At 37.4% G+C, this 20,601-nt stretch overlaps 1 protein-coding gene across 8 annotated transcripts in view; it reads right to left on the reverse strand.

The window, feature by feature from the left end:
* The window catches only part of ARHGAP24 (Rho GTPase activating protein 24), a 666,840-nt gene that overhangs the window by 46,960 nt on the left and 599,279 nt on the right, over positions 1-20,601 (reverse strand). For 7 of the 8 annotated variants that reach the window (XM_086704652.1, XM_086704650.1, XM_086704651.1 and 4 more), the window contains one exon: positions 4,727-4,934. In XM_086704652.1, the coding sequence (XP_086560778.1) occupies positions 4,727-4,934 (208 nt within the window). Of the gene's footprint in view, positions 1-4,726; positions 4,935-17,492; positions 18,491-20,601 lie in introns of those variants that run through there. The other variant, XM_025921359.2, reaches the window with a different exon arrangement.

Consider the following 20,601-nt stretch of genomic DNA (forward strand, 5'->3'; position numbering starts at 1 on the left):
TTCTCTGATAACAAAACTAGTCAAAGATACTATAAGAAATCTACAGGTCAAAACCCTTGATGAATATAGGTCCTCAAATCCTTAACAAATTATTTGCAAGTCAGATACAGCAATATATAAAAAGGGTAATGCATCATAACCAAATGTGGCTTATCCTAGCAATGTAAAGTTGGTTTAACATTCAAAAATAGATTAATGTAATTCAGGACATTAACATAACAAAAGGGAAGAATCAGATAATTTCTGTAATAAATGGATTTTATAAAATATGATCCTTGGGGCGCCTGGGTGGCGCAGTCGGTTAAGCGTCCGACTTCAGCCAGGTCACGATCTCGCGGTCCGTGAGTTCGAGCCCCGCATCAGGCTCTGGGCTGATGGCTCAGAGCCTGGAGCCTGTTTCCGATTCTGTGTCTCCCTCTCTCTCTGCCCCTCCCCCGTTCATGCTCTGTCTCTCTCTGTCCCAAAAATAAATAAACGTTGAAAAAAAAAAAATTAAAAAAAAAAATAAATAAAATATGATCCTCATTTGTTATTAAAATTGTAGCCAAAGTGGAAATAAAAGGACATTTTCTAACTTCATAAAGGTCATCAGGAAAAAACCTATAGCTACCATCACACATAGTAGTGAAAGACTGAAAACTTCCATCTACATACAAAAAGAGTATGTATACCTACTATTATGGTAGATGAATTCTTAGCAAGTACAAGCAGGTGAGAAAAAGAAATACAAGGCCTACATATTGCAAAGGAAGAAATAAAACTCTCATTATGTACAGTTAATAAGATTATGTATGTAGAAAATCCTAAGCGATCTACAAAAATCCTGCTAGCACTAATAAATGAACTTGCCAAGTTGGTAGGACAAAAATCTATACATAAAAAAATCAATTGTATTTGGATAATCTAGCAGTGAGCAATTATAAAATTAAATATTAAAAACAATACTATTTACAGGAGCATCTATAAATAGCAAATACTTGAGGATAAATTTAACAAAATGGAGCAAGATCTTACATCAAAAAATACAAAATGTTGCTGAAATACAAAAAGTCCTAATGAAATGGAGAGATTGGCCATTTTTATGGATTAGAAGATTTCATAGTTTTAAGATGTCAATTTTCTCCCAGTTGATTTCTGGATTCAATAAAATTTCAGTCAAAATCCTAACATACTTTTTTTTGTAGACATTGACAAGCATATGCTAAATTTCTTTATCTTTTTAAAATGAAGATGTAAATGACCTAGAATAGGCAAAACAAATTTGAAAAAGAACAAAATTAGGGGATTTGTTCCACTTGATTTCAAGATTTTGTTAAATTTTAATCTTTATTCTTGAGAGAGAGAGAGAGAGCGAGAGAGAGAGAGCGAGAGAGAGCACTGGCAGGGGAGAGGCTGAGAGAGAGGGAGACATAGAATCCCAAGCAGGCTCCAGGCTCCGAGCTGTCATCACAGAGCCCGATGAGGGGCTCAAACTCACGAACCATGAGATCATGACCTGAGCCAAAGTCAGACGCTTAATGGACTGAGCCACCCAGGTATCCCTCAAGACTTTAAAGCTATAGTGATTTTCTCTCAAAATAGCCTCCTACAAATCCTTCCTTCTCTGTATGTGCTTACCCCTCTTTCCATCAAATGGTGTTTATTTTCCTTCTCCTCAAATGTAGGCTGGCCTGTTTTGTGACTCGCTTTGACCAAGAGACTACACCAGAAGTCACACAGTGTCATATGGATCCAGCCCTTGTGAGGCTTACAAACTGCCATTTTTATTTTCTTGGAACCCTGAGGTATCATGTCAATAGGTCTGACTAATCGGCTAGAGGTAAAGGCCATACATATAAAGAGCAGCTCTAATAATAGATGTGAGATTTACAGAGAGAGATAGAGGGAGAGAGAAAGGCCCAAGTGGACTTCAGCCATGTTAGCCATGTCAGACAAGGCTCTGCACATCTGAGTAGAACCATCTTGTATCCTTCAGACCTAACTGATCTCCATGAATCAACATCATGTGCAGGAAAAATGAGCACATCCTGGCCAACCCCTGCCCAAAGTACAGAACCATGAGCAATAACCAGCTGTTATTACTTAAGTCACAAAGTTTGGGGGTGGTTTGTTATACAAGTGTAAAAACCGGAAACACTGAATGACTGAGCAAATGAATGACACTCTCCTTTTCCTCCTAGGATGCTAGCAACATTACCGTATTGTGCTAACATTGAAATACTCTATGCAATTCTCTTCTATAGCTTTTCTAGTTGACAGGTAGCTTCCATAATTACTCTTTAGAAGTTAAAAGTTAAGGACATTTTTATGCAGCATGATATCAACAGGTAATTAAAAGACCGTTCAGGTTAAATTTCTGATTGTAAAACGGTGCTTACTGGAATCACAATATTTAAAAAAAAGTCATTATCCCACAAAATCAATGTTCATCTTTTGTCACATTTTCATCAGTCTGTTTATGCATTAGTGCATTTTATACAAAAAATACTTTTTATAAGTGAGATGATATTTTACATAAAGATTGCACAATATTTCACTGTCAGCTCAGCTATTAAGAACCTGATTTGGAGATAATTAAGAACCTGATTTGGAGATAATTGCTCACAGAGCATACCTTTTCTTACAGGTATCCTAAAATTTATAAAATATCCTTCCATTCTTTCTTATTAGTGAGAATCTTGTTATAAGAACCAAAAGCATAAATGCCTATAGCAAAATAATTTTTAGTAAATATACTTTTCTATAATGTCATCTGTGGTTTTTGGCCATATATAAGAAAAAGCCATTGAAATTTATCAATGTCACATGAAGTTTATGGTAAAAGGTTTTATTTATCCCATTATATGATATTTTATTATGAGGATCCCACTGACAAATTTCTTTTAATTTTGAAGCTAAAAAATTACATTTCTTCTAGATAAACCATTGTGTATATCCTGTGAATAGACTTGAATTTGCAACTATTATTTAGTGTTGTTTTTCAAAGTATAGAATAAGACATTGGGCACCCCTGCCAAAAGTATATCTGTATTCTTGAAATTTGTTCTCTGATTTTGGTTTTGAATTCATTTATTTGCCTCCACATTTAATTTTTATCTCTCAGAGATAATTTATGAATGTCTATAAACTGTAATACTTCTGTAAACAGGTAGGATTTTAATCAATTAATTGATCCTGTCTTATTTTTCCATTTATCATTTCCACTTATTATTTTATAATTAGCATTTTTCTAAAACTTTCATAATTGTATAACATTTTGTTATATTAATGCAGTATTATTTAATTGACCATACTCTACTTCTGGAGATAATGGATTGGTGTTCATTTTTTACTATTATAAAAATTGTAATAAGCAACTTTATACTTGTTTTTTTCCACAGATCTGATTTTTTTCTAAGACTAGAATATCTTGCTAAAACGGTCTTGAAATATATCATCAAATTTCTTTAGAAAGACTACAACAATTTGCTCTCTCGCCATCAGAGTGCCTACCTTAACATACCTTGCCAGTACTGAGTATTATCATTGTTCAAGATTTTGTTAATGTGATTAGTGGGAGGACATTAAATGATTTAATGTGCATTTCTTAGATTATTAGCAAAAGCCCATATTTCCAATAATGCTCCCTTTGTCTCGTATCATGTATTCAAGTGTCTTCTTGTCTACTTGTTCTGTAGATCTGGCTCTATCCATGTGCTAATTCTATGATTTCAAAGAAATAATAGTATGCAATTGTCAGTTTTCAAATAATATGACTGTTCTTATCCAAAAAGTCTAATACTGAGAACCTCCCCTGAGGAAATTATCAAAATATAGAAAATACTAACGTGAATGTATACCCCCTACAACACTATTTATAATATAAATATAAGTGATATAAGTGATAAAAGTGATCATATAAATATCCAAATTGTTGAAATAATTATGAATAATATACATGTAGAATGAAATATTAGATGTGAAAAATTATGCTTATAGAGGTTGCCAATCATCAAACATTAGGTTAAACTATACTAGAATGTTGGGGATATTTCAAATATTAATATGAAAATATCAGCTATACTATACCACATTAATAATATTAGGAGAAAAAATATTATTTTCTATTAAATTAAAAAAAGTGAAGAGAAGGAGGTAATTTATAAAATATTATCATAAGTGTTTAATTCTTAGTGGAGTTATGGATGCTTTATATTTTCTTTTCTGGAACTTTCATTATTTCCTGAATTTCATCATGCTATATGTTTCTTGTTTCCTTATAAATCTATTCTAGATTAAGGTGGAGATATATATTTAAAAATATGATGCTTTCATTATTATTAAAAACAGTTATTGTAACTACATTGCTAATATCCCAATCTCTGTTTATTAATACTTTTAATATCCCTTAGCTGAGAGAATTAGGAAGACACTGAACAGGAAAGACTCCTATTTTAAAAATTCACTTTTCTGATGCAAAAGCTTAATAGAGTGTTAATTTAGTTCCAAAGGAAAAGAATAAATAATGTTTTAAGGGGGACAAAAAGTATGGAAGAGAAAGACATCTAAAGTGTCAAATTTTTGACTCTCTAAATTAATAAAAACAATCAACCCTTGTGTGGCTATAAAATCCATATTCTAAACTATTACAACATCCATTAAGGTTATATCCTCTCAGCTCATTGCATCTCTTCTGTTCGGTTTGGATTTCTCAGTGAAGGATGATTAGGAAAATCTTGAAAGCTACCTGTCAAATGATGGCTTCTCTCCACAGTCAAAGGCATCCTGGAGCTCCTTAACGAGGTTAGCCTGGCCTGGCAGTCGGAACAGACCCTCTTCCTTCAGCCCCCTTTGTCGGATAAAGTCCACACACTGCTCCACCAACATTGGAGCCAGACGGTTCCCATATCTCTTCTCATAACGGACAGTGTCTTCAAGTTTCTGTCCAAAAATGCCTGGAGGAATAAAGGATTACAATGAATGTGAAGAATCATTTCATTTTGTTACCTGAAAACAAAAAAACAAAACACAAAACAAAACAAAACAAAAAAACCCCCAAAAAACAAAAAACCCTCAATGTTAAGGAAAAACAAAGATTTAAATGCTGGCAAGCATGTAACAATTGGTACTTCACATTTTTACAGAATCAAATCCATTATATACAATTCTTCAAATGGAAAGGATTTGTTGTATGCTGTTCTTTCCCCCTATATTCCATATTTAACCCCCAAACCAAATAGAAATATAAAGTTGGAGATATCCACTTGGATGTAAGAAACACTGCAATAAATATAACTTTAGTTTTGGGTTTTCTTTTCTTTTTCTTCTATTTTGGAAAAGGAATTGTATTGAAAAGCAGAAATATTCTGCAGAGAATAGTCAAATTCTACTGTTGTTACAGTTGTAACTTTACATCCAATTTTCATTTAATTTAAATATTATTCATTTATTTGTTCACCTTTTGTTTTCAATCAAGTGATGATGCCATGATTATAATCAAGATGATAAAACCAGGAAAAAACGCCCAGAATTTTCATCCACATAAAATATTTCAGGCATTGTTTGCCTTTTAAAACCTTAAACTGTTAATTTATTTGAAAGGGAAAAATCTAAACTATGAAGCAGTGCATACCAGAAGTGAGGAGGTGGGATCATGGTGGTTTACCCTAACAGGAAGGAATATTTCATCACACATTGTCTAGAACTGCCAACACATGGTGGTAATAAAAAGCAGGCCAATTTTGATCAATTTTATTACTGATTTTAAAATAACTACAAGGGATGAATTCCTTGCTGCATGCATTTGGAGCTGAACATCCATGATTTACCCTTGCTACCCCACTGATTAAGAAACAATTCCTCTAGCTATTTGTAGTTGGTGTGATCACTTCAGGATTAAGTCATGGAGTTGGAGCGCTGTTCGTGTAGGCCGTCAGGGCCCACAGTCCCAATGGAGTCACTGTTGTGTGTTCCAAGGCATCTGGAAGTGGTGTTCCTACTGATGATGAACAGGTGACTGGGCTGGAAATGGGAGGCCATGATGGTTGCATGGAGGGGACTGGACCCATAAAATATACTAGCCCCAAAGACCGTGTTGGGCACCAAGGAAGACCCTAATATTGTTCCTTCTGTCACCAATAATCAAATAGTGGGCTGTATGTGCGAAGAGGACAACAGTGCTATCATCTGGGTCAAGTTGCACAAAGGTGAGACCCAGTGATGCCCTAGCTGTGGACTCCATTATAAGCTGGTGTTCTACCAGTTAGCCCACTGAGCCTTTCTTTACACTAATTTACTCAAAATGTGCTGTAAACTTTTCTTCTTTCCAAAAAAGAATGACATTGTATTGGTTCTTCTCAAAAGAGAAAGGGAGGGAAAGAGAAAGAGAAAGAGAAAGAGAAAGAGAAAGAGAAAGAGAAAGAGAAAGAAAAAAGAGAAAGAGAAAGAGAAAGAGAAAGAAAAACAATGCCTCTAAAATATATTAATATAAGGTGGTAGCTTGGCAAAAATGATCAACCTATGAAAAAAAAATGTAGGAAAAGCCAAAGCAAATGTCACTCCAATGTTCCCAGATGGGATGAATATCACTAAATAGTTTTAATGGTCTACTGATTTCATAAAAGGGAAAGAAAAATTAGTGTTGCATGTTGAAATTATGTGAGACTCCAGAACACTTGGAGAATTATTTTGAAAACATTAGGCTAAGAATTTGACAATAAGAACACATGTTTTACCTCCCTATCTGTAAAATAATTTATGTATGGATTCAGCAGTGCAAAACCATCACATGCCAAGCAATAAACACTGCTACCAAAGAGAATATTTTCAGCCCTGCTAGAAACAATAACACAACAACAAACCAAACTATTCAACACCTGATATCAGATCTAGCATTAATGGAATTAATTTCCTTTTAGGAAAAAAGGTTGACTGAACTAATATTAAAATTCAAATACATTGAAAGCAAAATTAGAAAATGCATCTTCTAAGGGCAGGAAAATTAATGTAGGTAACGGTTCTATCTAGTCGACTGCGGACTTTCGAACAAGCAGCTTCTCAATGGTGTGTCAAACATTGTTTGTTAACTCAACAGACATTCATACCCCCATTTTCTCTTGTCATTTCCATTTTAGGGGATGGAAAATTAAATACCTCTCCCACTTTTTAAGAAGCCTTCTAGAGTCTCTAGGAAGGCTTTGTTGTTGTTTTTGTTGTTGCTGCTGTTGTTTGATGAAAGAGGAAGACAGCTGGAATTGCCAATCACTCCTTTTTCCTATCATGAACTTGGACATGCTCTTTACTAATCTAAGAGTCATCTTTTGATCATTAGATAATCATTCATGAGGGAAAGGTTGAAAGATTCAGAGACAAGAGGGATGAAATCATTGAACCACTGACCCAATAACAGAAGCATCTTCTTTATGATTTGTTTAATGTGAGAAAAATGCATGTTTAATCACTGTTAGCTGAGTTTTCTGTTACTTACATCATTGTGAATTCTAGCTCATGAAGTGATAATAATGATTTTGAAGGTATTTTAGCATTTTAATAACAAAGTTTGAAGACTGGCTATGAGATTGGTTATGAACGGAGAATACTGACTCTTTTTCTGTGGAGTTCTTTGATGCTTATTTGGCTGGGAAGTTTGGATTTTATTCTGCCAAAATTCAGAAAATAGCCTTTTAAAGGCACTAAAAGTTCAGTTTTAAAAATAACAATGTTGACATCTGGGAATACATCTTATGCATCTGTAGTTTTTCACTCATTGTTTTAAATTGATAAATATATTATCTAAAGTTTCTCTCTAAATCCAGCAGAAAATCTACTAAAGATGTTACAATTCAACATCTATGTGTGCTACAAATGAGAACAAACTTCCAATATTTTGTTTCATACAGTAATAAAAAACAGTCAACACTCTCTTCTTAAAATTTTCAGGGTTTATTTCTTCCCTAACAACTTAGGAACGAGATAAAGCAGTAAGCTTTGCTTTATAGCTATTCTCTCTCTTTCTCTTTCTTTCTTTCTTTCTTTCTTTCTTTCTTTCTTTCTTTCTCTCTCTTTCTTTGTTTCCTTCCTTCCTTCCTTTCCTTCTGTTCTTTTTCTCTTTCTCCCTCCCTTTCCCTCTCTCTTTCTCTCTCTCTCTTTTTTTTATACATACAGACTTGCATTTGTGGTAAGCATATACTTAAGAAGTATAGCAAGAAACTTAATGCCAAAAGCCCTAACATCTTTCCATTTATTTAGTACTTATTACAAAGTCTTTGACATATATTCTCTTATTTTAATAATAAATATGTAAGGTAACTATTTTATACATGAGGAAATTGGGGATTAAACAAATAGCCCAAGGTTAGTTACACAACACCAAGTGTCAGAATGAAAGTCCATATTCAGATTTATTCAGCCTTAAACCTTCACTCATTCCCGAATACTAGTCTTCTTCTTCTTTATGTAATCACAATTATCATATGTCTTCATTTTCCAGTAATTTAAAATATTAGTAAATTCTAAAAATGAATAAAATAGAGTACCTTTTCTGTGCCATAGAGAGTTCTAACAGCTAAGATGTACTTATGTATTCCAGGCATGGGTACAAGTGGTTTACCAGTATTTCTCTCATTTAAAAAGCTCACAGCACTCTGAGGTGGGCACCACTATTTTACCAAGGGAAGGACTGAAGCACAGAAAGGTTAAGTAATTTGCTGAATGTTACATAGCTAGTAAAAAATTATGGAACCAAGATTTCTTCAAGGCTGTTGGATTTCAGAGCCATTCTGTATCTATTACACAATAGTGCACTGTGTGTATAATAGCTGAAAAATGAGTTATTGAGGAAAAATCTTGCTATTTACCAGCTTTCTGACCTAAATTTCTGTCATCACACGAGGAGGAGTGATATCTACTGAGAAAAATGCAAATTTTGAAGAAGGTCAGGAAAAAAAAATGGAGGAGAAAACTCTGAACATCTTGTGTGTTCTGTCCAAGGAAATTATTTCCTCTATGTAGAGATCTAAGACTATTTAGCAATATAATATGCAAAAGAGTTAAAGCATATAGATGATAGATACATATACTCAGAGATTTCTGTGGAAAAACAATCGTTTTCTGCTGTAAATCTGGTGTTGCAAAGAATTAGGAAATGGTTATAATAGACATATGCTTCCCATTTTGTGGCATTGAAAATAGAATGTCCCAAACATCTGTCTTACAATGGTAGGTGTAAATCAATGTTGTCTATGAGCATGTTGTTTTGTGTGGAAAGTTAGAGAACATTTTTTAAGCTGTTTTGTTTAAGACTTTTATTGAAGAAACAGCGAAACTTCAAATTTTAAGATTAACAAGACAGCACAAAGGTCACAAGACTATCTCCAACTAGCAGCACGGGGAAAAGGACACATTGACTAGTAGATGATTAACAGGAATATACCTTGTTTTTTGAGTCATGCAAACAGTTCTAGCTATGTTCATTTAAATTCCTAAGAAGTTTTTGCAGTCCCTGACAAAACCATCCTTGGAATTTCTGGGTGATAAAGGTACATCATGTGTACTTCTCTTGGAAATACATTGATGGTGTCATGAAGCATCACCAAGGAGGTGACTTTTCACTGGACTGAGAAAGTAAATTACACAGGTGATTTTATTACACCTGTGAGAAGCTGTTCCAACTGGAGAGAGAAAGAGAGAGAGGAGAGGGAGAGAAAGAGAGAGAGAGAGAGAGAGAGAGAGAGAGAGAGAGATCTAAATCTCCTTCAGGATGTGTGAGGTTCCTCCTTTATGTGTGATATATATACTCTTTATCTACAGGCAGCTTGTGAAGTTACTGAGTGTGATAAGGTACATATATTCAAATTCCACTCATCTTAAAAATGAATGGGCAAACACAAGGCCAAACCTTCTTGGACCTTCTGTACTTTGCAATAATTTATTATTTTTGCTCCTTGATTCCCAGTTAAGTTGTAACTCTGGCTCCATTTCGTCACTTTCTATCTTTTTGCCAACCGATTGCAATTTGGACTCTGACATTGTCATTCTACTAAAAGAGCTTTTTATATAGTCACCAACAACTTTCTAGCTGCCAAAGCACTGAAAGCCAGATTTATTTTTTATATTACTTTATGCCTCACTTCCTTTAAAATGGTCAATGCCACTCTTCTCTTATTCTTCTCATGTGTTACATAACTCTTGCCTTCCAGAATACTCTTATCAATCTCCTTCTTGACTATGCTACTTGCTACACACTTATCATAAATCTATTTGTCCTCTGGGTTCTGTCCTCAGCCCTATTTTTCTCTATTTGACACAACTTCTTTGCTTGACATTTAATCTCACTGTCTATCAATTATTCCCAGATTTGTATCTCAATTTGGGCTGCTCTTGTGACCCTTAGCATTGGATTTCTAAGTGCCCATGAGATACCTCAACATGGGTATCTCAAAACATCCCCAAACTCAGAATTTCTTAAACAAAGTCACCTTTTCTTGAAAACCTGCTCTATTTCCTATAATCCTGATTTTGGTGTTCAGTTCCAGTTATCCCCCCAAACATTTGAAGTTCCATCTGAGAGTCAACCTAGATTCCTCCCTCCTTCCTGATCCCAATTGAATCACCACATGGGTCCCTTCCAAACTCACTGCCACTACTTTAGGCCAGATCTTTAATATTTCTTAATTGAGTTTGAAGAGCAGCGTACTCATTTCAGGCAAGTGCTGCCATGATGATCTTCATAACATTTAAATTGTATCATGACATTTCTTTGCTTTATGTCTTCCCTTGGTGCCCATTGGCCAACCAAACCCTTTCCATGAAATACCAAGTCTCCACAATCTGAACTCTGCTTCTTTATCCACCCTTCAATCAACAAATGTTTAGGTAGCACCCACTGTATGACAGACACCGGCCATATCCAACTTCATTTCTACTGCTTGCTCACAAACAACATGCTGGACTATTAGCTGTTTCCTAAATGCAATATAACTTATCATATCTTCAGACATCCTTACGGAAGATAGATTTTGCCATCATGAGTCAGCCTCGGGAAACTTATTCTGTAAACCTTTCTTTTTTCCCTTCCTTCTCCACTCTGACTACAAAAAGACTCAATATTCTACCAAACATTCACTGGTTATTATAGATTTGGACCTCCTTGGATTACAAGTTTTCTATCCATGTAAGATTTTTTGATTACTTAGAAGGTATTGGCAACAGACTGAGGTAAACTTTGGCTGTCTTTGTTTCTCAGTTCTGGACTAAATTGAATGACTTTTATTTTGATTTGTCTATATATCATGGTTGAATGTTCACTTTTAAATTAAAATTGTTATAAACCTGGTGATACCAAGACTTATTCTGCAGCAGGATTGCAGTAAGCAGAAGGATAAGTAAAAGCAAATTCTCTATATGGCTTAATTATCTCTAGGAAGAAAAGGGTGGAAATCGGAAAAAAATCACTGACAGCAGGGAATTTGAGTAATAACTGAAAAGTTGTTTAACTTCTGGCTTTTCATCAGCACACCACAGCTTTTTTGTTTTGTTTTGTTTTCAGGATTTTATAGATATCAGTGCCACAGCCTGAGAATTACTGCTGAATGTCATTTTACATTGGAATTATTCACTCATTTCCATCACTGAGCAAGTGTTTTGTTTTAATGCACACATTAATTTCACAGACATTTATGGAGCCCTCAATCCTTACCCACTTTGGTATTAAGTTCCAGGGACATAAACAAGAGAGTTTGTCTGTGTGTCTTAGTGCAGTCAGGCTGCTGTTACAGAACAGTCAGTAGCTTATACACTGTCTGAGTAGTTTTTACACAACCGAAATTTATTTCTCACAGTTCTGGAGGCTGGAAGTCTGAGATCAGACCAGTACAGTTGGGTTCTGGGGACAGCCCTCTTCTGGGTTGCAAACTATCCATTTCTGGTTGCATTCTCAAGTGACAGCATAGGAAGGAGTGAAAGAGCTCTCTGGAGCCCTTTTACCAAGCAAGGCACTGATCCTATTCATAAGAGTTCCACTCTCATGACCAAATCACTTCCTAATACCATCAACTTAGGCATTTGGTTTTCAACACAGGAATTTAGAGGGGACACACAACTCTGCCTACTCAACTCCAGAATCACTTGGTACATGCTCCATAAAATTTTGATATTATGAATTAATGAGGTAAGTCATTTATACACAATCAAAATAAAAGACATCCAATTTAGTCCAGAACTAAGAAACAAAGAGCCAAAGTTTACTTCAGTCTGTCGCCAACACTTTCTAAGTAACCAAAAAATCTTATATGGATAGTAAACTTGTAATCCAAGGAGGTCTGAGTCTATAATAACCAGCGAATGTTTGGTACAATTTTTTTAAAATTTTGTTAATGTTTATTCATTTTTGAGAGACAGACAGAGACAGAGCATTAGCAGGGGAGGGACAGAGAGATAGGGAGACACAGAATCCAAAGGAGGTTCCAGGCTCTGAGCTGTCAGCATAGAGCCTGATGTGGGGCTCAAACTCACAAATCCTCAGATCATGACCTAAGCTGAAGTCGAATGATTAACCAACTGAGCCACCCAGGTGTCCCATAGAATCATGACTCTTTTTGTAGTCAGAGTGGAGAAGGAAGGGGAAAAAGAAAGACTTAGAAAACCTAAGAAGTGTAATAATGTCAGCATAGTGGCCCAGTGGCCTAGATCTCACACCAGTAGACCAAGACATGCAATTTACATGTATTTTCTTATTTGACCACTCACACATATTCTGCAAGGAGACTTCCCTTCTACAAACTGATTCAGAGATGCTAGGTGACCTGAGGACACACATCTAAAAAGTGGCAGGTCTAGGGATACAAACACAGGTCTGTACCATTCTAAAAGTCTTCCTTTTACACTATGTTACATTAATTCCATGTAGTCATTTTTTTTTTCCCATAGGCATACTGACCACTCTCTTAGGATAATATGGAGAAAATGTCTCAATCTGATTTCTATCTAAATTATTAAATCTGATTTTATATAGTGCAGATGAATCACTGCCATTCCAGATAAGACCATGGTCAGTCTTTTGTTCATGAACTCCTCAGCCTTTATGTATGATTTGTTGTAGTGCTTATCACAGAGTAATTATTTATGTTCCTTTATCTCCAAGGAGTATGTGAACTCATAGATTCAAGGCAAGCTTTTTGCCTACTCAACTCCAGAATAACTTGGTACATGCTCCATAAAATTTTGATATTATGAATTAATGAGCTAACTCATTCATAGCACCATTTAAAATTATACAGATTTAGATAGCAGCATTCTCTTGGACAAATCAATTTCCATAAATGAGATTACAATATATACAACATACAATAAACTTCAAAGAAAATGTTGGTTTTATTCATAACCATGACAAAGACAGCCTATTTTAATTCATTATTGCTCATGGACCTGTAGGAAAAGATACATAATAATACTGTACTTCACCAATTTGCAAGAAACCTTGAATCCTTAATTGAATAGGCCTATTGCCATTCTTTACTCTGGGAAGAAGTAAACAAATCTATGTCTATGTCTACATCTATGTGTAGCTCTATCTCCATCTATCTTTATCTCTATCATCTATTTATCATCTATCTTTTACCACTAATGTGTATAAAGCACTTTAAAAAAATATTCACTTATGTATTATTTTGAGAGAAAGAGAGCACAAGCAGGGGAGGGGCAGAGAGAGAGAATCCCAAGCAGGGTCCATGATATCAGCACAGAGCCTGATGCAGGCTCAAACCTACGAACTGTGAGATCATGACCTGAGCTGAAATCAAGAGTTGGATGCTTAACTGACTGAGCCACCCAGGCACCCCTAAATGTGTATAAAGCACTTCAAGATGGCTAGGAAGATAAGGCAGTCAGGTGGCAGCATTTAAGAAATATACGGGCTACACAGAAGGCTTGGGTCAATAAAGAAGGCTTGATGAAGAAATAAGACCCAGCAATGTCTAGAAGGAAGTACAAAGTTTGAACAGACAGCAGAGAGAGAGAGTGTCATAGCATAATGAAAAAAAAGCAAAGGCCTGGCACAGGATATATGTTTAGGAAGAAAGAGTGGGACAGTCTGGGGAATTGGGAGTTTATTCTCCAGGGAATAGATGGATGTGGTTATAAGGCCTTGATAATTACATGAAACAGTTAGGAGTTCCTCCTGGGAGCAATAGGGACTCATCAAAATGTTTGAGGGGTGCCTGGGTGCCTTAGTTGGTTAAGTGTCTGACTCTTGGTCTCGGCTCAGGTCATGATCTCATGGTTCATGAGTTCAAGCCCTGCATCAGGCTGTGCACTATTAGTGCAGAGCCTGCCTGGAATTTTCTCTCTGTCTTCTCCTGCTCTCTCTATTTCAGGAATACCAAATGGTCAATGCTTTACAAATAGCCTGTGTGTTGTAGGAATTTGTGAAGAACATTAGGTTGGAAACAAGTGAGGATGGATGCTGTCTTGAAGAGCCACTTCTTAGGTTGAAATAAGTTGTGTGCATGAAGCAATAAAGGCACAGAGAACTCAGATGATGGAAACATAAAAGGAGCTGGAAGTCTATGAAGAAGGAAGAAGCAACAGTTTCATGACCAGTGACTGGTTACGGTGTAGGGGAAAGCTCTAGATAATTAATGATAACTTATCTCTAAGACAGAGCAACTCAGGAAATCAAACACACAAACAAAAACAAGATATAGTTAGAGTTTCCTTCAGTGTGTCCCATGAGCATAACATCCTTAAACTAGCTAGCTGCCCTATTGTGACTAGAAATTAACACTAACATTCAGGAACCAAAGTAGTCGGTAATCAAAAGGTTGCTTACGCTGCTTTGCATTTCACACATTAGTCTTACCGAGGTAAAAAAAAAATTACATACATAGTTTCAAAATCAACAGGATAAAAATACATTGTAACCATTATCTCTCCAGAACGTAAATCCAAAGCACTGCTATCCCCCCAGCATCCTGCCTAATAGATGTTTACCAGTTCCTACATTTTTAAAACCACTGGGAAAGCATTTTCAGTGATCTTTATTAGTACCCAGACAAAGAAATGGAGAGATGAAAAGGACAGTAAGGGACCAAAGGGGTCTGGAAGAGAAAGCAACCTTGAGAATTTAGTTACAGCCTGCCCAGCATGCAGGCTCCATTATCACCAGGCCTCTGGAAACTTTAACTCAACTCCACACTTCATTCAAGGGCATTTCTAAAGCTGCGAGTCTTCTCTGCTGTTGGCCTACCCCTGACAACGGTAAAAAAAAAAAATATGCTTTAAATGTGGATCAGGAAAAGCAGACACATCAGCATTCTTTGCTTCTGGGTGCTCTTCCATGAATCATGCACTCCCCCTTTTACTTTCATTGAAATAACTTAAGCTGATGCTCTCCAACAGGCTTGGTTGAGGAACGCAGAAACAGGTCCACTTCTCCAACTACTTGAGTGCCCAGGGGATTAAACAAAGCACAAAAGAACACTCTCTTCTTAAGGTAGCATGGTTTAGGGACCCAGGATTGAAAGAAAAGTTCATTCTTTTCCATGCAGGACCTTAAACAAAGATGTAAACCCCTCCCTCCCCTCCTTCCCCCCCCCCCCCCCCCCCCCCCCAGTGAGTCACGCCACTGCAGGCTGGAGTGATTAGTGCTGCACACACAGAAGCAGCTTCTCTCCCAGAGCCTCTCTGCATAATTGTCGTCCTGCAGCCAGGGAACAAGAGGCTGGTGTGCCGCTGGCTCTGGCTAAAAGGGAAGGAAACTTAAAACGGCTTGATGCTTCCTGTTCCTCCCCTCCTTTATGGTTCTGACAGAAACCAGAATACAGTTTTGTAAATTAGAAATCTGTTAATCCTTGACTCACATGCTAAACATTCCTCAGGTTACTAAGACTTTGCATAGAAAAGGACAATAGTTTAAAATGAACCCACAGGAGATGACGGATAGATAGAACCCACTCCTGTGGGTGCCATTTGCCAGCCCATGGGGATTCTCTTTGCAGGCAATGCCTTCCCTTGTTGGGAAGAGGGCATGATCAGCAGTCTTAGTCAGGATCCTTGAAGATAGGCTATACTCCACTATTGGAGAGGAGGTGGAGAAAGGTCAAAAACATCTTGCCATGTGCTTCAAAGATATATTAATTGCCCCCAGAACATCTCATGTTACAAATGAGCAGCAATAGGCTGGAAAAGTAGACTTTCTCTGTGAGTTTGGATAAACTCAATTTAGTTGCTGAGAGCAGGAAGAGCTAGAAAACGAGAACATGTCCTTAAGCAATTACTCCCTAGCTTTTCTCAGTTTCTATTGTTATCAAATTCTCTGTCAATGATGCAGTCTTAACAGTAACCTTGAAATCTCTATAGATCTATAAAACATGAGACAAGTATCTCTCCCTTAATTACCTTTGTGGATGAGAGAGGAATATAAATGAATACCTGAATTCCTTGCTAATAACGTATGATAATGATCATAGGCAGATCTCAAGTGCTCAAAGGGAAGGACTCAGAAAGAACAAGGTTTAATCTTAAAAGTTCCTGCTATATTTTGCTTTATACAAGGCTTTTTTTCTTACTTTGTTTTCTTCTCTCTTTTGTTGGTTAGTAAGTAGAAAGGGTTAATAGGTAGCAGATCACAGAAAAAAGGGAGAAAGAACTTTAGATGTTACTCATGTCTGCTCCTGATTAAATTATTAGCTTACTATATATGACATTAAATTATAATTACCTATTTCAGTTTAAATAATCACCTCATTTAATTATTCCACTTTTAAAGCAAAAGGTCATTTAAAACTATTTTGATGCAGAAATATTTTCTAAAAGCATTTTATTTTACCTATGAGTACTCTTTAACTCCCTCTGCACAAATCAATTCTGAAATTCTTAGCCTCTTTTATTGATCAGAAATTGTTAAATATTTTCCCACTTCTTGTACCTGATAGCTCCTATCTTTGGCCTCTCCCAATGCTGCCTTTTGATACATTTGGAAAGTCAAGGTGACTCCTATTTCTAATCAGTGTTAGTCAATATGGTTGAAAGGCTCCTGAAAAGGGGTCACTACAGATCATCTGATTATTACAATTTTCTCAGCAGGGGAGGTGAGGCAAGCACAGGCAGCCAGAACCAAAGCAATGTGATGGGAGTAGAGAACAAGGGCCCGAGAGGGACCGATTTCAAGAAGTAACAACATGGCTGCTTGGTTTGGGGCTGAGAACAGCCCATGGTAGCCTTGGCCCCTCCTCTCAGAATGGCCAGGCAGGCTTGCTTGGTTTTCCGTCAGTCAAGGTGATCCCTATAGGACTATCATTCTTTAAGCCCCACCTATCTGGCCCATTCACCGTCATAAACAGATCAATACGAACCTTGAAAAACAAATATAGACAAGCAGAGACACAGATAAATCACTCCTGTACAGTTCTAAGCTCTTGGTTTTCAAAGTCCCATTTTATCTGAACATAAACTGACCTTAAAGCACCAGAGAATATTTTTATATTTTTTAAATGGACATTAACAGATCATCTACCTACCTTTCCGAAAACTAAAACATCGTTTGATTCTTCTGTATGTAGTTTTAGGAATGAACGGAGTTGACGCTAAGGCACCTGAGGGGCGTCCCCCAGTATTTCGGTCTTCAGGCATCATACAGGCCCGAAGTTCTGAATCAGTTCCAGGCTTCCTTTAAAACCTGCCTCTGTGTGATACCCCACGGCCACTCCTTCTCATGTTTATTTGTTAGGGCTGAAGTGCTGATTCCTAGAACTTGAAGGCTTTGATCGTCCAGGTCCCAGATCAGGGATAAGTTACCACCTCTCATTTACTTCTCTTTTGGCAAAAACTTCCTTTTCTCTTGCCTAATCCAGGGAGCTTTAAGATTTGGGTGTTTTGCTTTAAGTTTCTGCAGACATTCCAAAATGTCACAGCAAAAAGAACGGCAGCCAGCCGCACCTTCCATTCAAACAGCAGGAATTGTTTTGTTTTGTTTTGTTTTGTTGTTTTTGTTTTTTTATTTTTTTTATTTTTTTTATTAAGAACTGTCTTCTCAGCTGGAACTGAGGGGACTGAGATTCCTCTGGAAAGGTCAGCAAATAGTCGTGTGCATGGGGAATAAAAGGAACAATGACAAAAAGGCCCCTGAGGAATACTTCAGGACGGTCCTTGCTGGCTCCTTTCATCTGAGCGAAAGGGGAAGCAAATAATGGCACCTTCTTCAGAAAGCATTTCAGTGCATGATAGGTTCTTTTCAAAGGACTCCCCTGTTCCTTTTACAGCACCCCTCATCCTTTGATGCTCTCTGCAGGCTTCTCCCTTTTCCCGTCTGTCTTCAAACTCCCAGGGCTCCCGAGGGAATCGCCACGTCAGGACAGTTGAGTGCCCATTCCAAGCAGCCTCCTCGGATCCGATCCGTGGTGGAGGCAGCTCTGCAGGGAGCCTCTCCTCCCCCTCCTCCTGCTCCGTCTCCCCTTTTCTGAATGAGGGCTGGGCGGGAGCTGGCACAGCCTCGGCTGCCTCCGTCACCGTGGCTGCGACCGCCTTCAGTGCCCGCTGGTCACATGCAGCAGGTGCAGTCACAACAGTATGAGGGGAGGAGGGAGAATGCCACACAGCCTGTGAACCCCTTTCTTCTTCGTCTGACTTGGTATTGACTTCTCTGCCCTTGTCTGTGCAGCTTCTTGAGAGCTGGCTGCCTCAGCCCCTCCAGAAATCAAACAGCACCAAACCAACCCCAAGGGGGTGAACTTGCGCCCCCTCCTTCCTGCATTTATTCCCTTCCTATACAAGACTTTTTCAGAGATTTTCCGACTGAATCTATTTGTGAGTGCTGATTTAAATGTGCATATCACTAAAACATATGTGTCTGTACTGGTACGTACGTGTGTGTCTGAAATAGAAAAATATTCTCAATCTGGTAACAGAGAATTTGCAGGTACAATTATCATAAAACAAGTCAACTCAACTCATGTGTGTGTGTGTTTATAAATATTTATACATACATATATTTCTCTGGTTACGGTTTGAAAACCAATCCTGTTTTCAACTTTCTCCTCTGCTCTTGGCATGCACCCTCTCCACCCCAGACCACATGTCTACCCAGACTCTCAATCCCACCCACTGAACAATTTACTCACTGAGTTAATCATTCATCCACCTGGCTGTTCCATGAGCAGATGTGGAATGCTAGTGCTTTAACCCCAACTGACCCCCAAAGGTCTCTGCGTGCCTTTCTAGCCATTTGACAGGAACACTACAAAACTGAGGCTACTACAAAGGTACTCCCTTTAGAAAAATCATTACTCTGACCAGCATGCCCAGATTGGTTATGGTTTGTCAGGGAAGGAATCATTAGTAGTTATTTCTTTCCTATGTTTCACACTTGTTTTTCCCTTCAGCGTCACTGCATGCTACTAGAAAAATAAGGAAGCACACAGTGTAACTCAGTATAAACAAGACAGTGACAATGCCAGACTGGGAAACACCTCGCCAGCTGCAAACTTCACTGACCTGAGTACTGGCATGGAGGGAACACATGTAACCCCAGGACTCTGGAGCTGGAACGAATAGCAGTTAAAATGGTTTTGTCTAATTTTCTTATTTCACAAACAAGGAAACTGAAAGTCCGGGGTAAATACCCCTTATCCAAGATCACACAGCTGTCTATGTCAGAGGCAAGACCACATTGTCTCCTAATTAACCCCTGCTTGACTGCATGCCAGTTATTCATCATGTGGATTATTCACATTCAGTACTTTTACTGCATCGATGGGTCTCTGACTCGACTTTTTTTGTAAGGAGACAGAAATACAGGAGGAACCTAATTTTGTTAGTAGCTAAACTTAGGCAAACCACTCAGACCTAATGAACACTCAGTGGATTCACACTCTTCGTAGATCCTGCGCTTGGTACTTCCATATATATTACCCCCAAAACAATGGAAAATAATTGTAAAACAACAACAACAACAACAACAACAACAACAACAACAACAACACTGTAAAAAAAGTAAACAAACAAGCAAAACAAAACCCCTAAACTTTCCCAAAGCTAAATAAATGTTTCGACATCCTAACTTCTGGATTTAACTTTTAGGCAGAAACCATATGCCTCTCAGCGTTATCAATGGGGAAGCAACTGTTTACAATTGGTTTTAAGCAGATAACACAAAGCTGAAGTATCTAGATTCAATACTGAATTTTGTTATCAGGTTAGGTTGTTAAGTGAATGTTCACTCCCATTTCCATTGGTTCCCTTCTCTTATCTGATTATCTGTTTTAGGTTTTCTTTATTAAATAAAAAGAAAAGACCTGTAGTTCCAAAGCCATGATTTTCACATAATAGTTTTTCATTTCTAAGAGATTGAAAGTTTGGCAATCTCCTTGGGTGTCTCCTATTTTTAATAAAATGTCTTATTATTGTAATGGTAAAAAGGGAATATTTTACATATCTATGCAGCCTGAACAAAAATAAGCTTAGGTGTCTCATGAAAAACTTTAACTTTTTAAAACACATGTTGTGAAACGGAGGTATAGGTAATGCAATGCCCTTTTTAAAATAAACACATTAGGGGCGCCTCGGTGGCGCAGTCGGTTAAGCGTCCGACTTCAGCCAGGTCACGATCTCGCGGTCCGTGAGTTCGAGCCC

The sequence above is a fragment of the Puma concolor genome, chromosome B1 (assembly GCF_028749965.1).
Source record: "Puma concolor isolate L17-30 chromosome B1, mPumCon1.1.hap2, whole genome shotgun sequence".
Classification (NCBI taxonomy): Eukaryota; Metazoa; Chordata; class Mammalia; order Carnivora; family Felidae; genus Puma; species Puma concolor.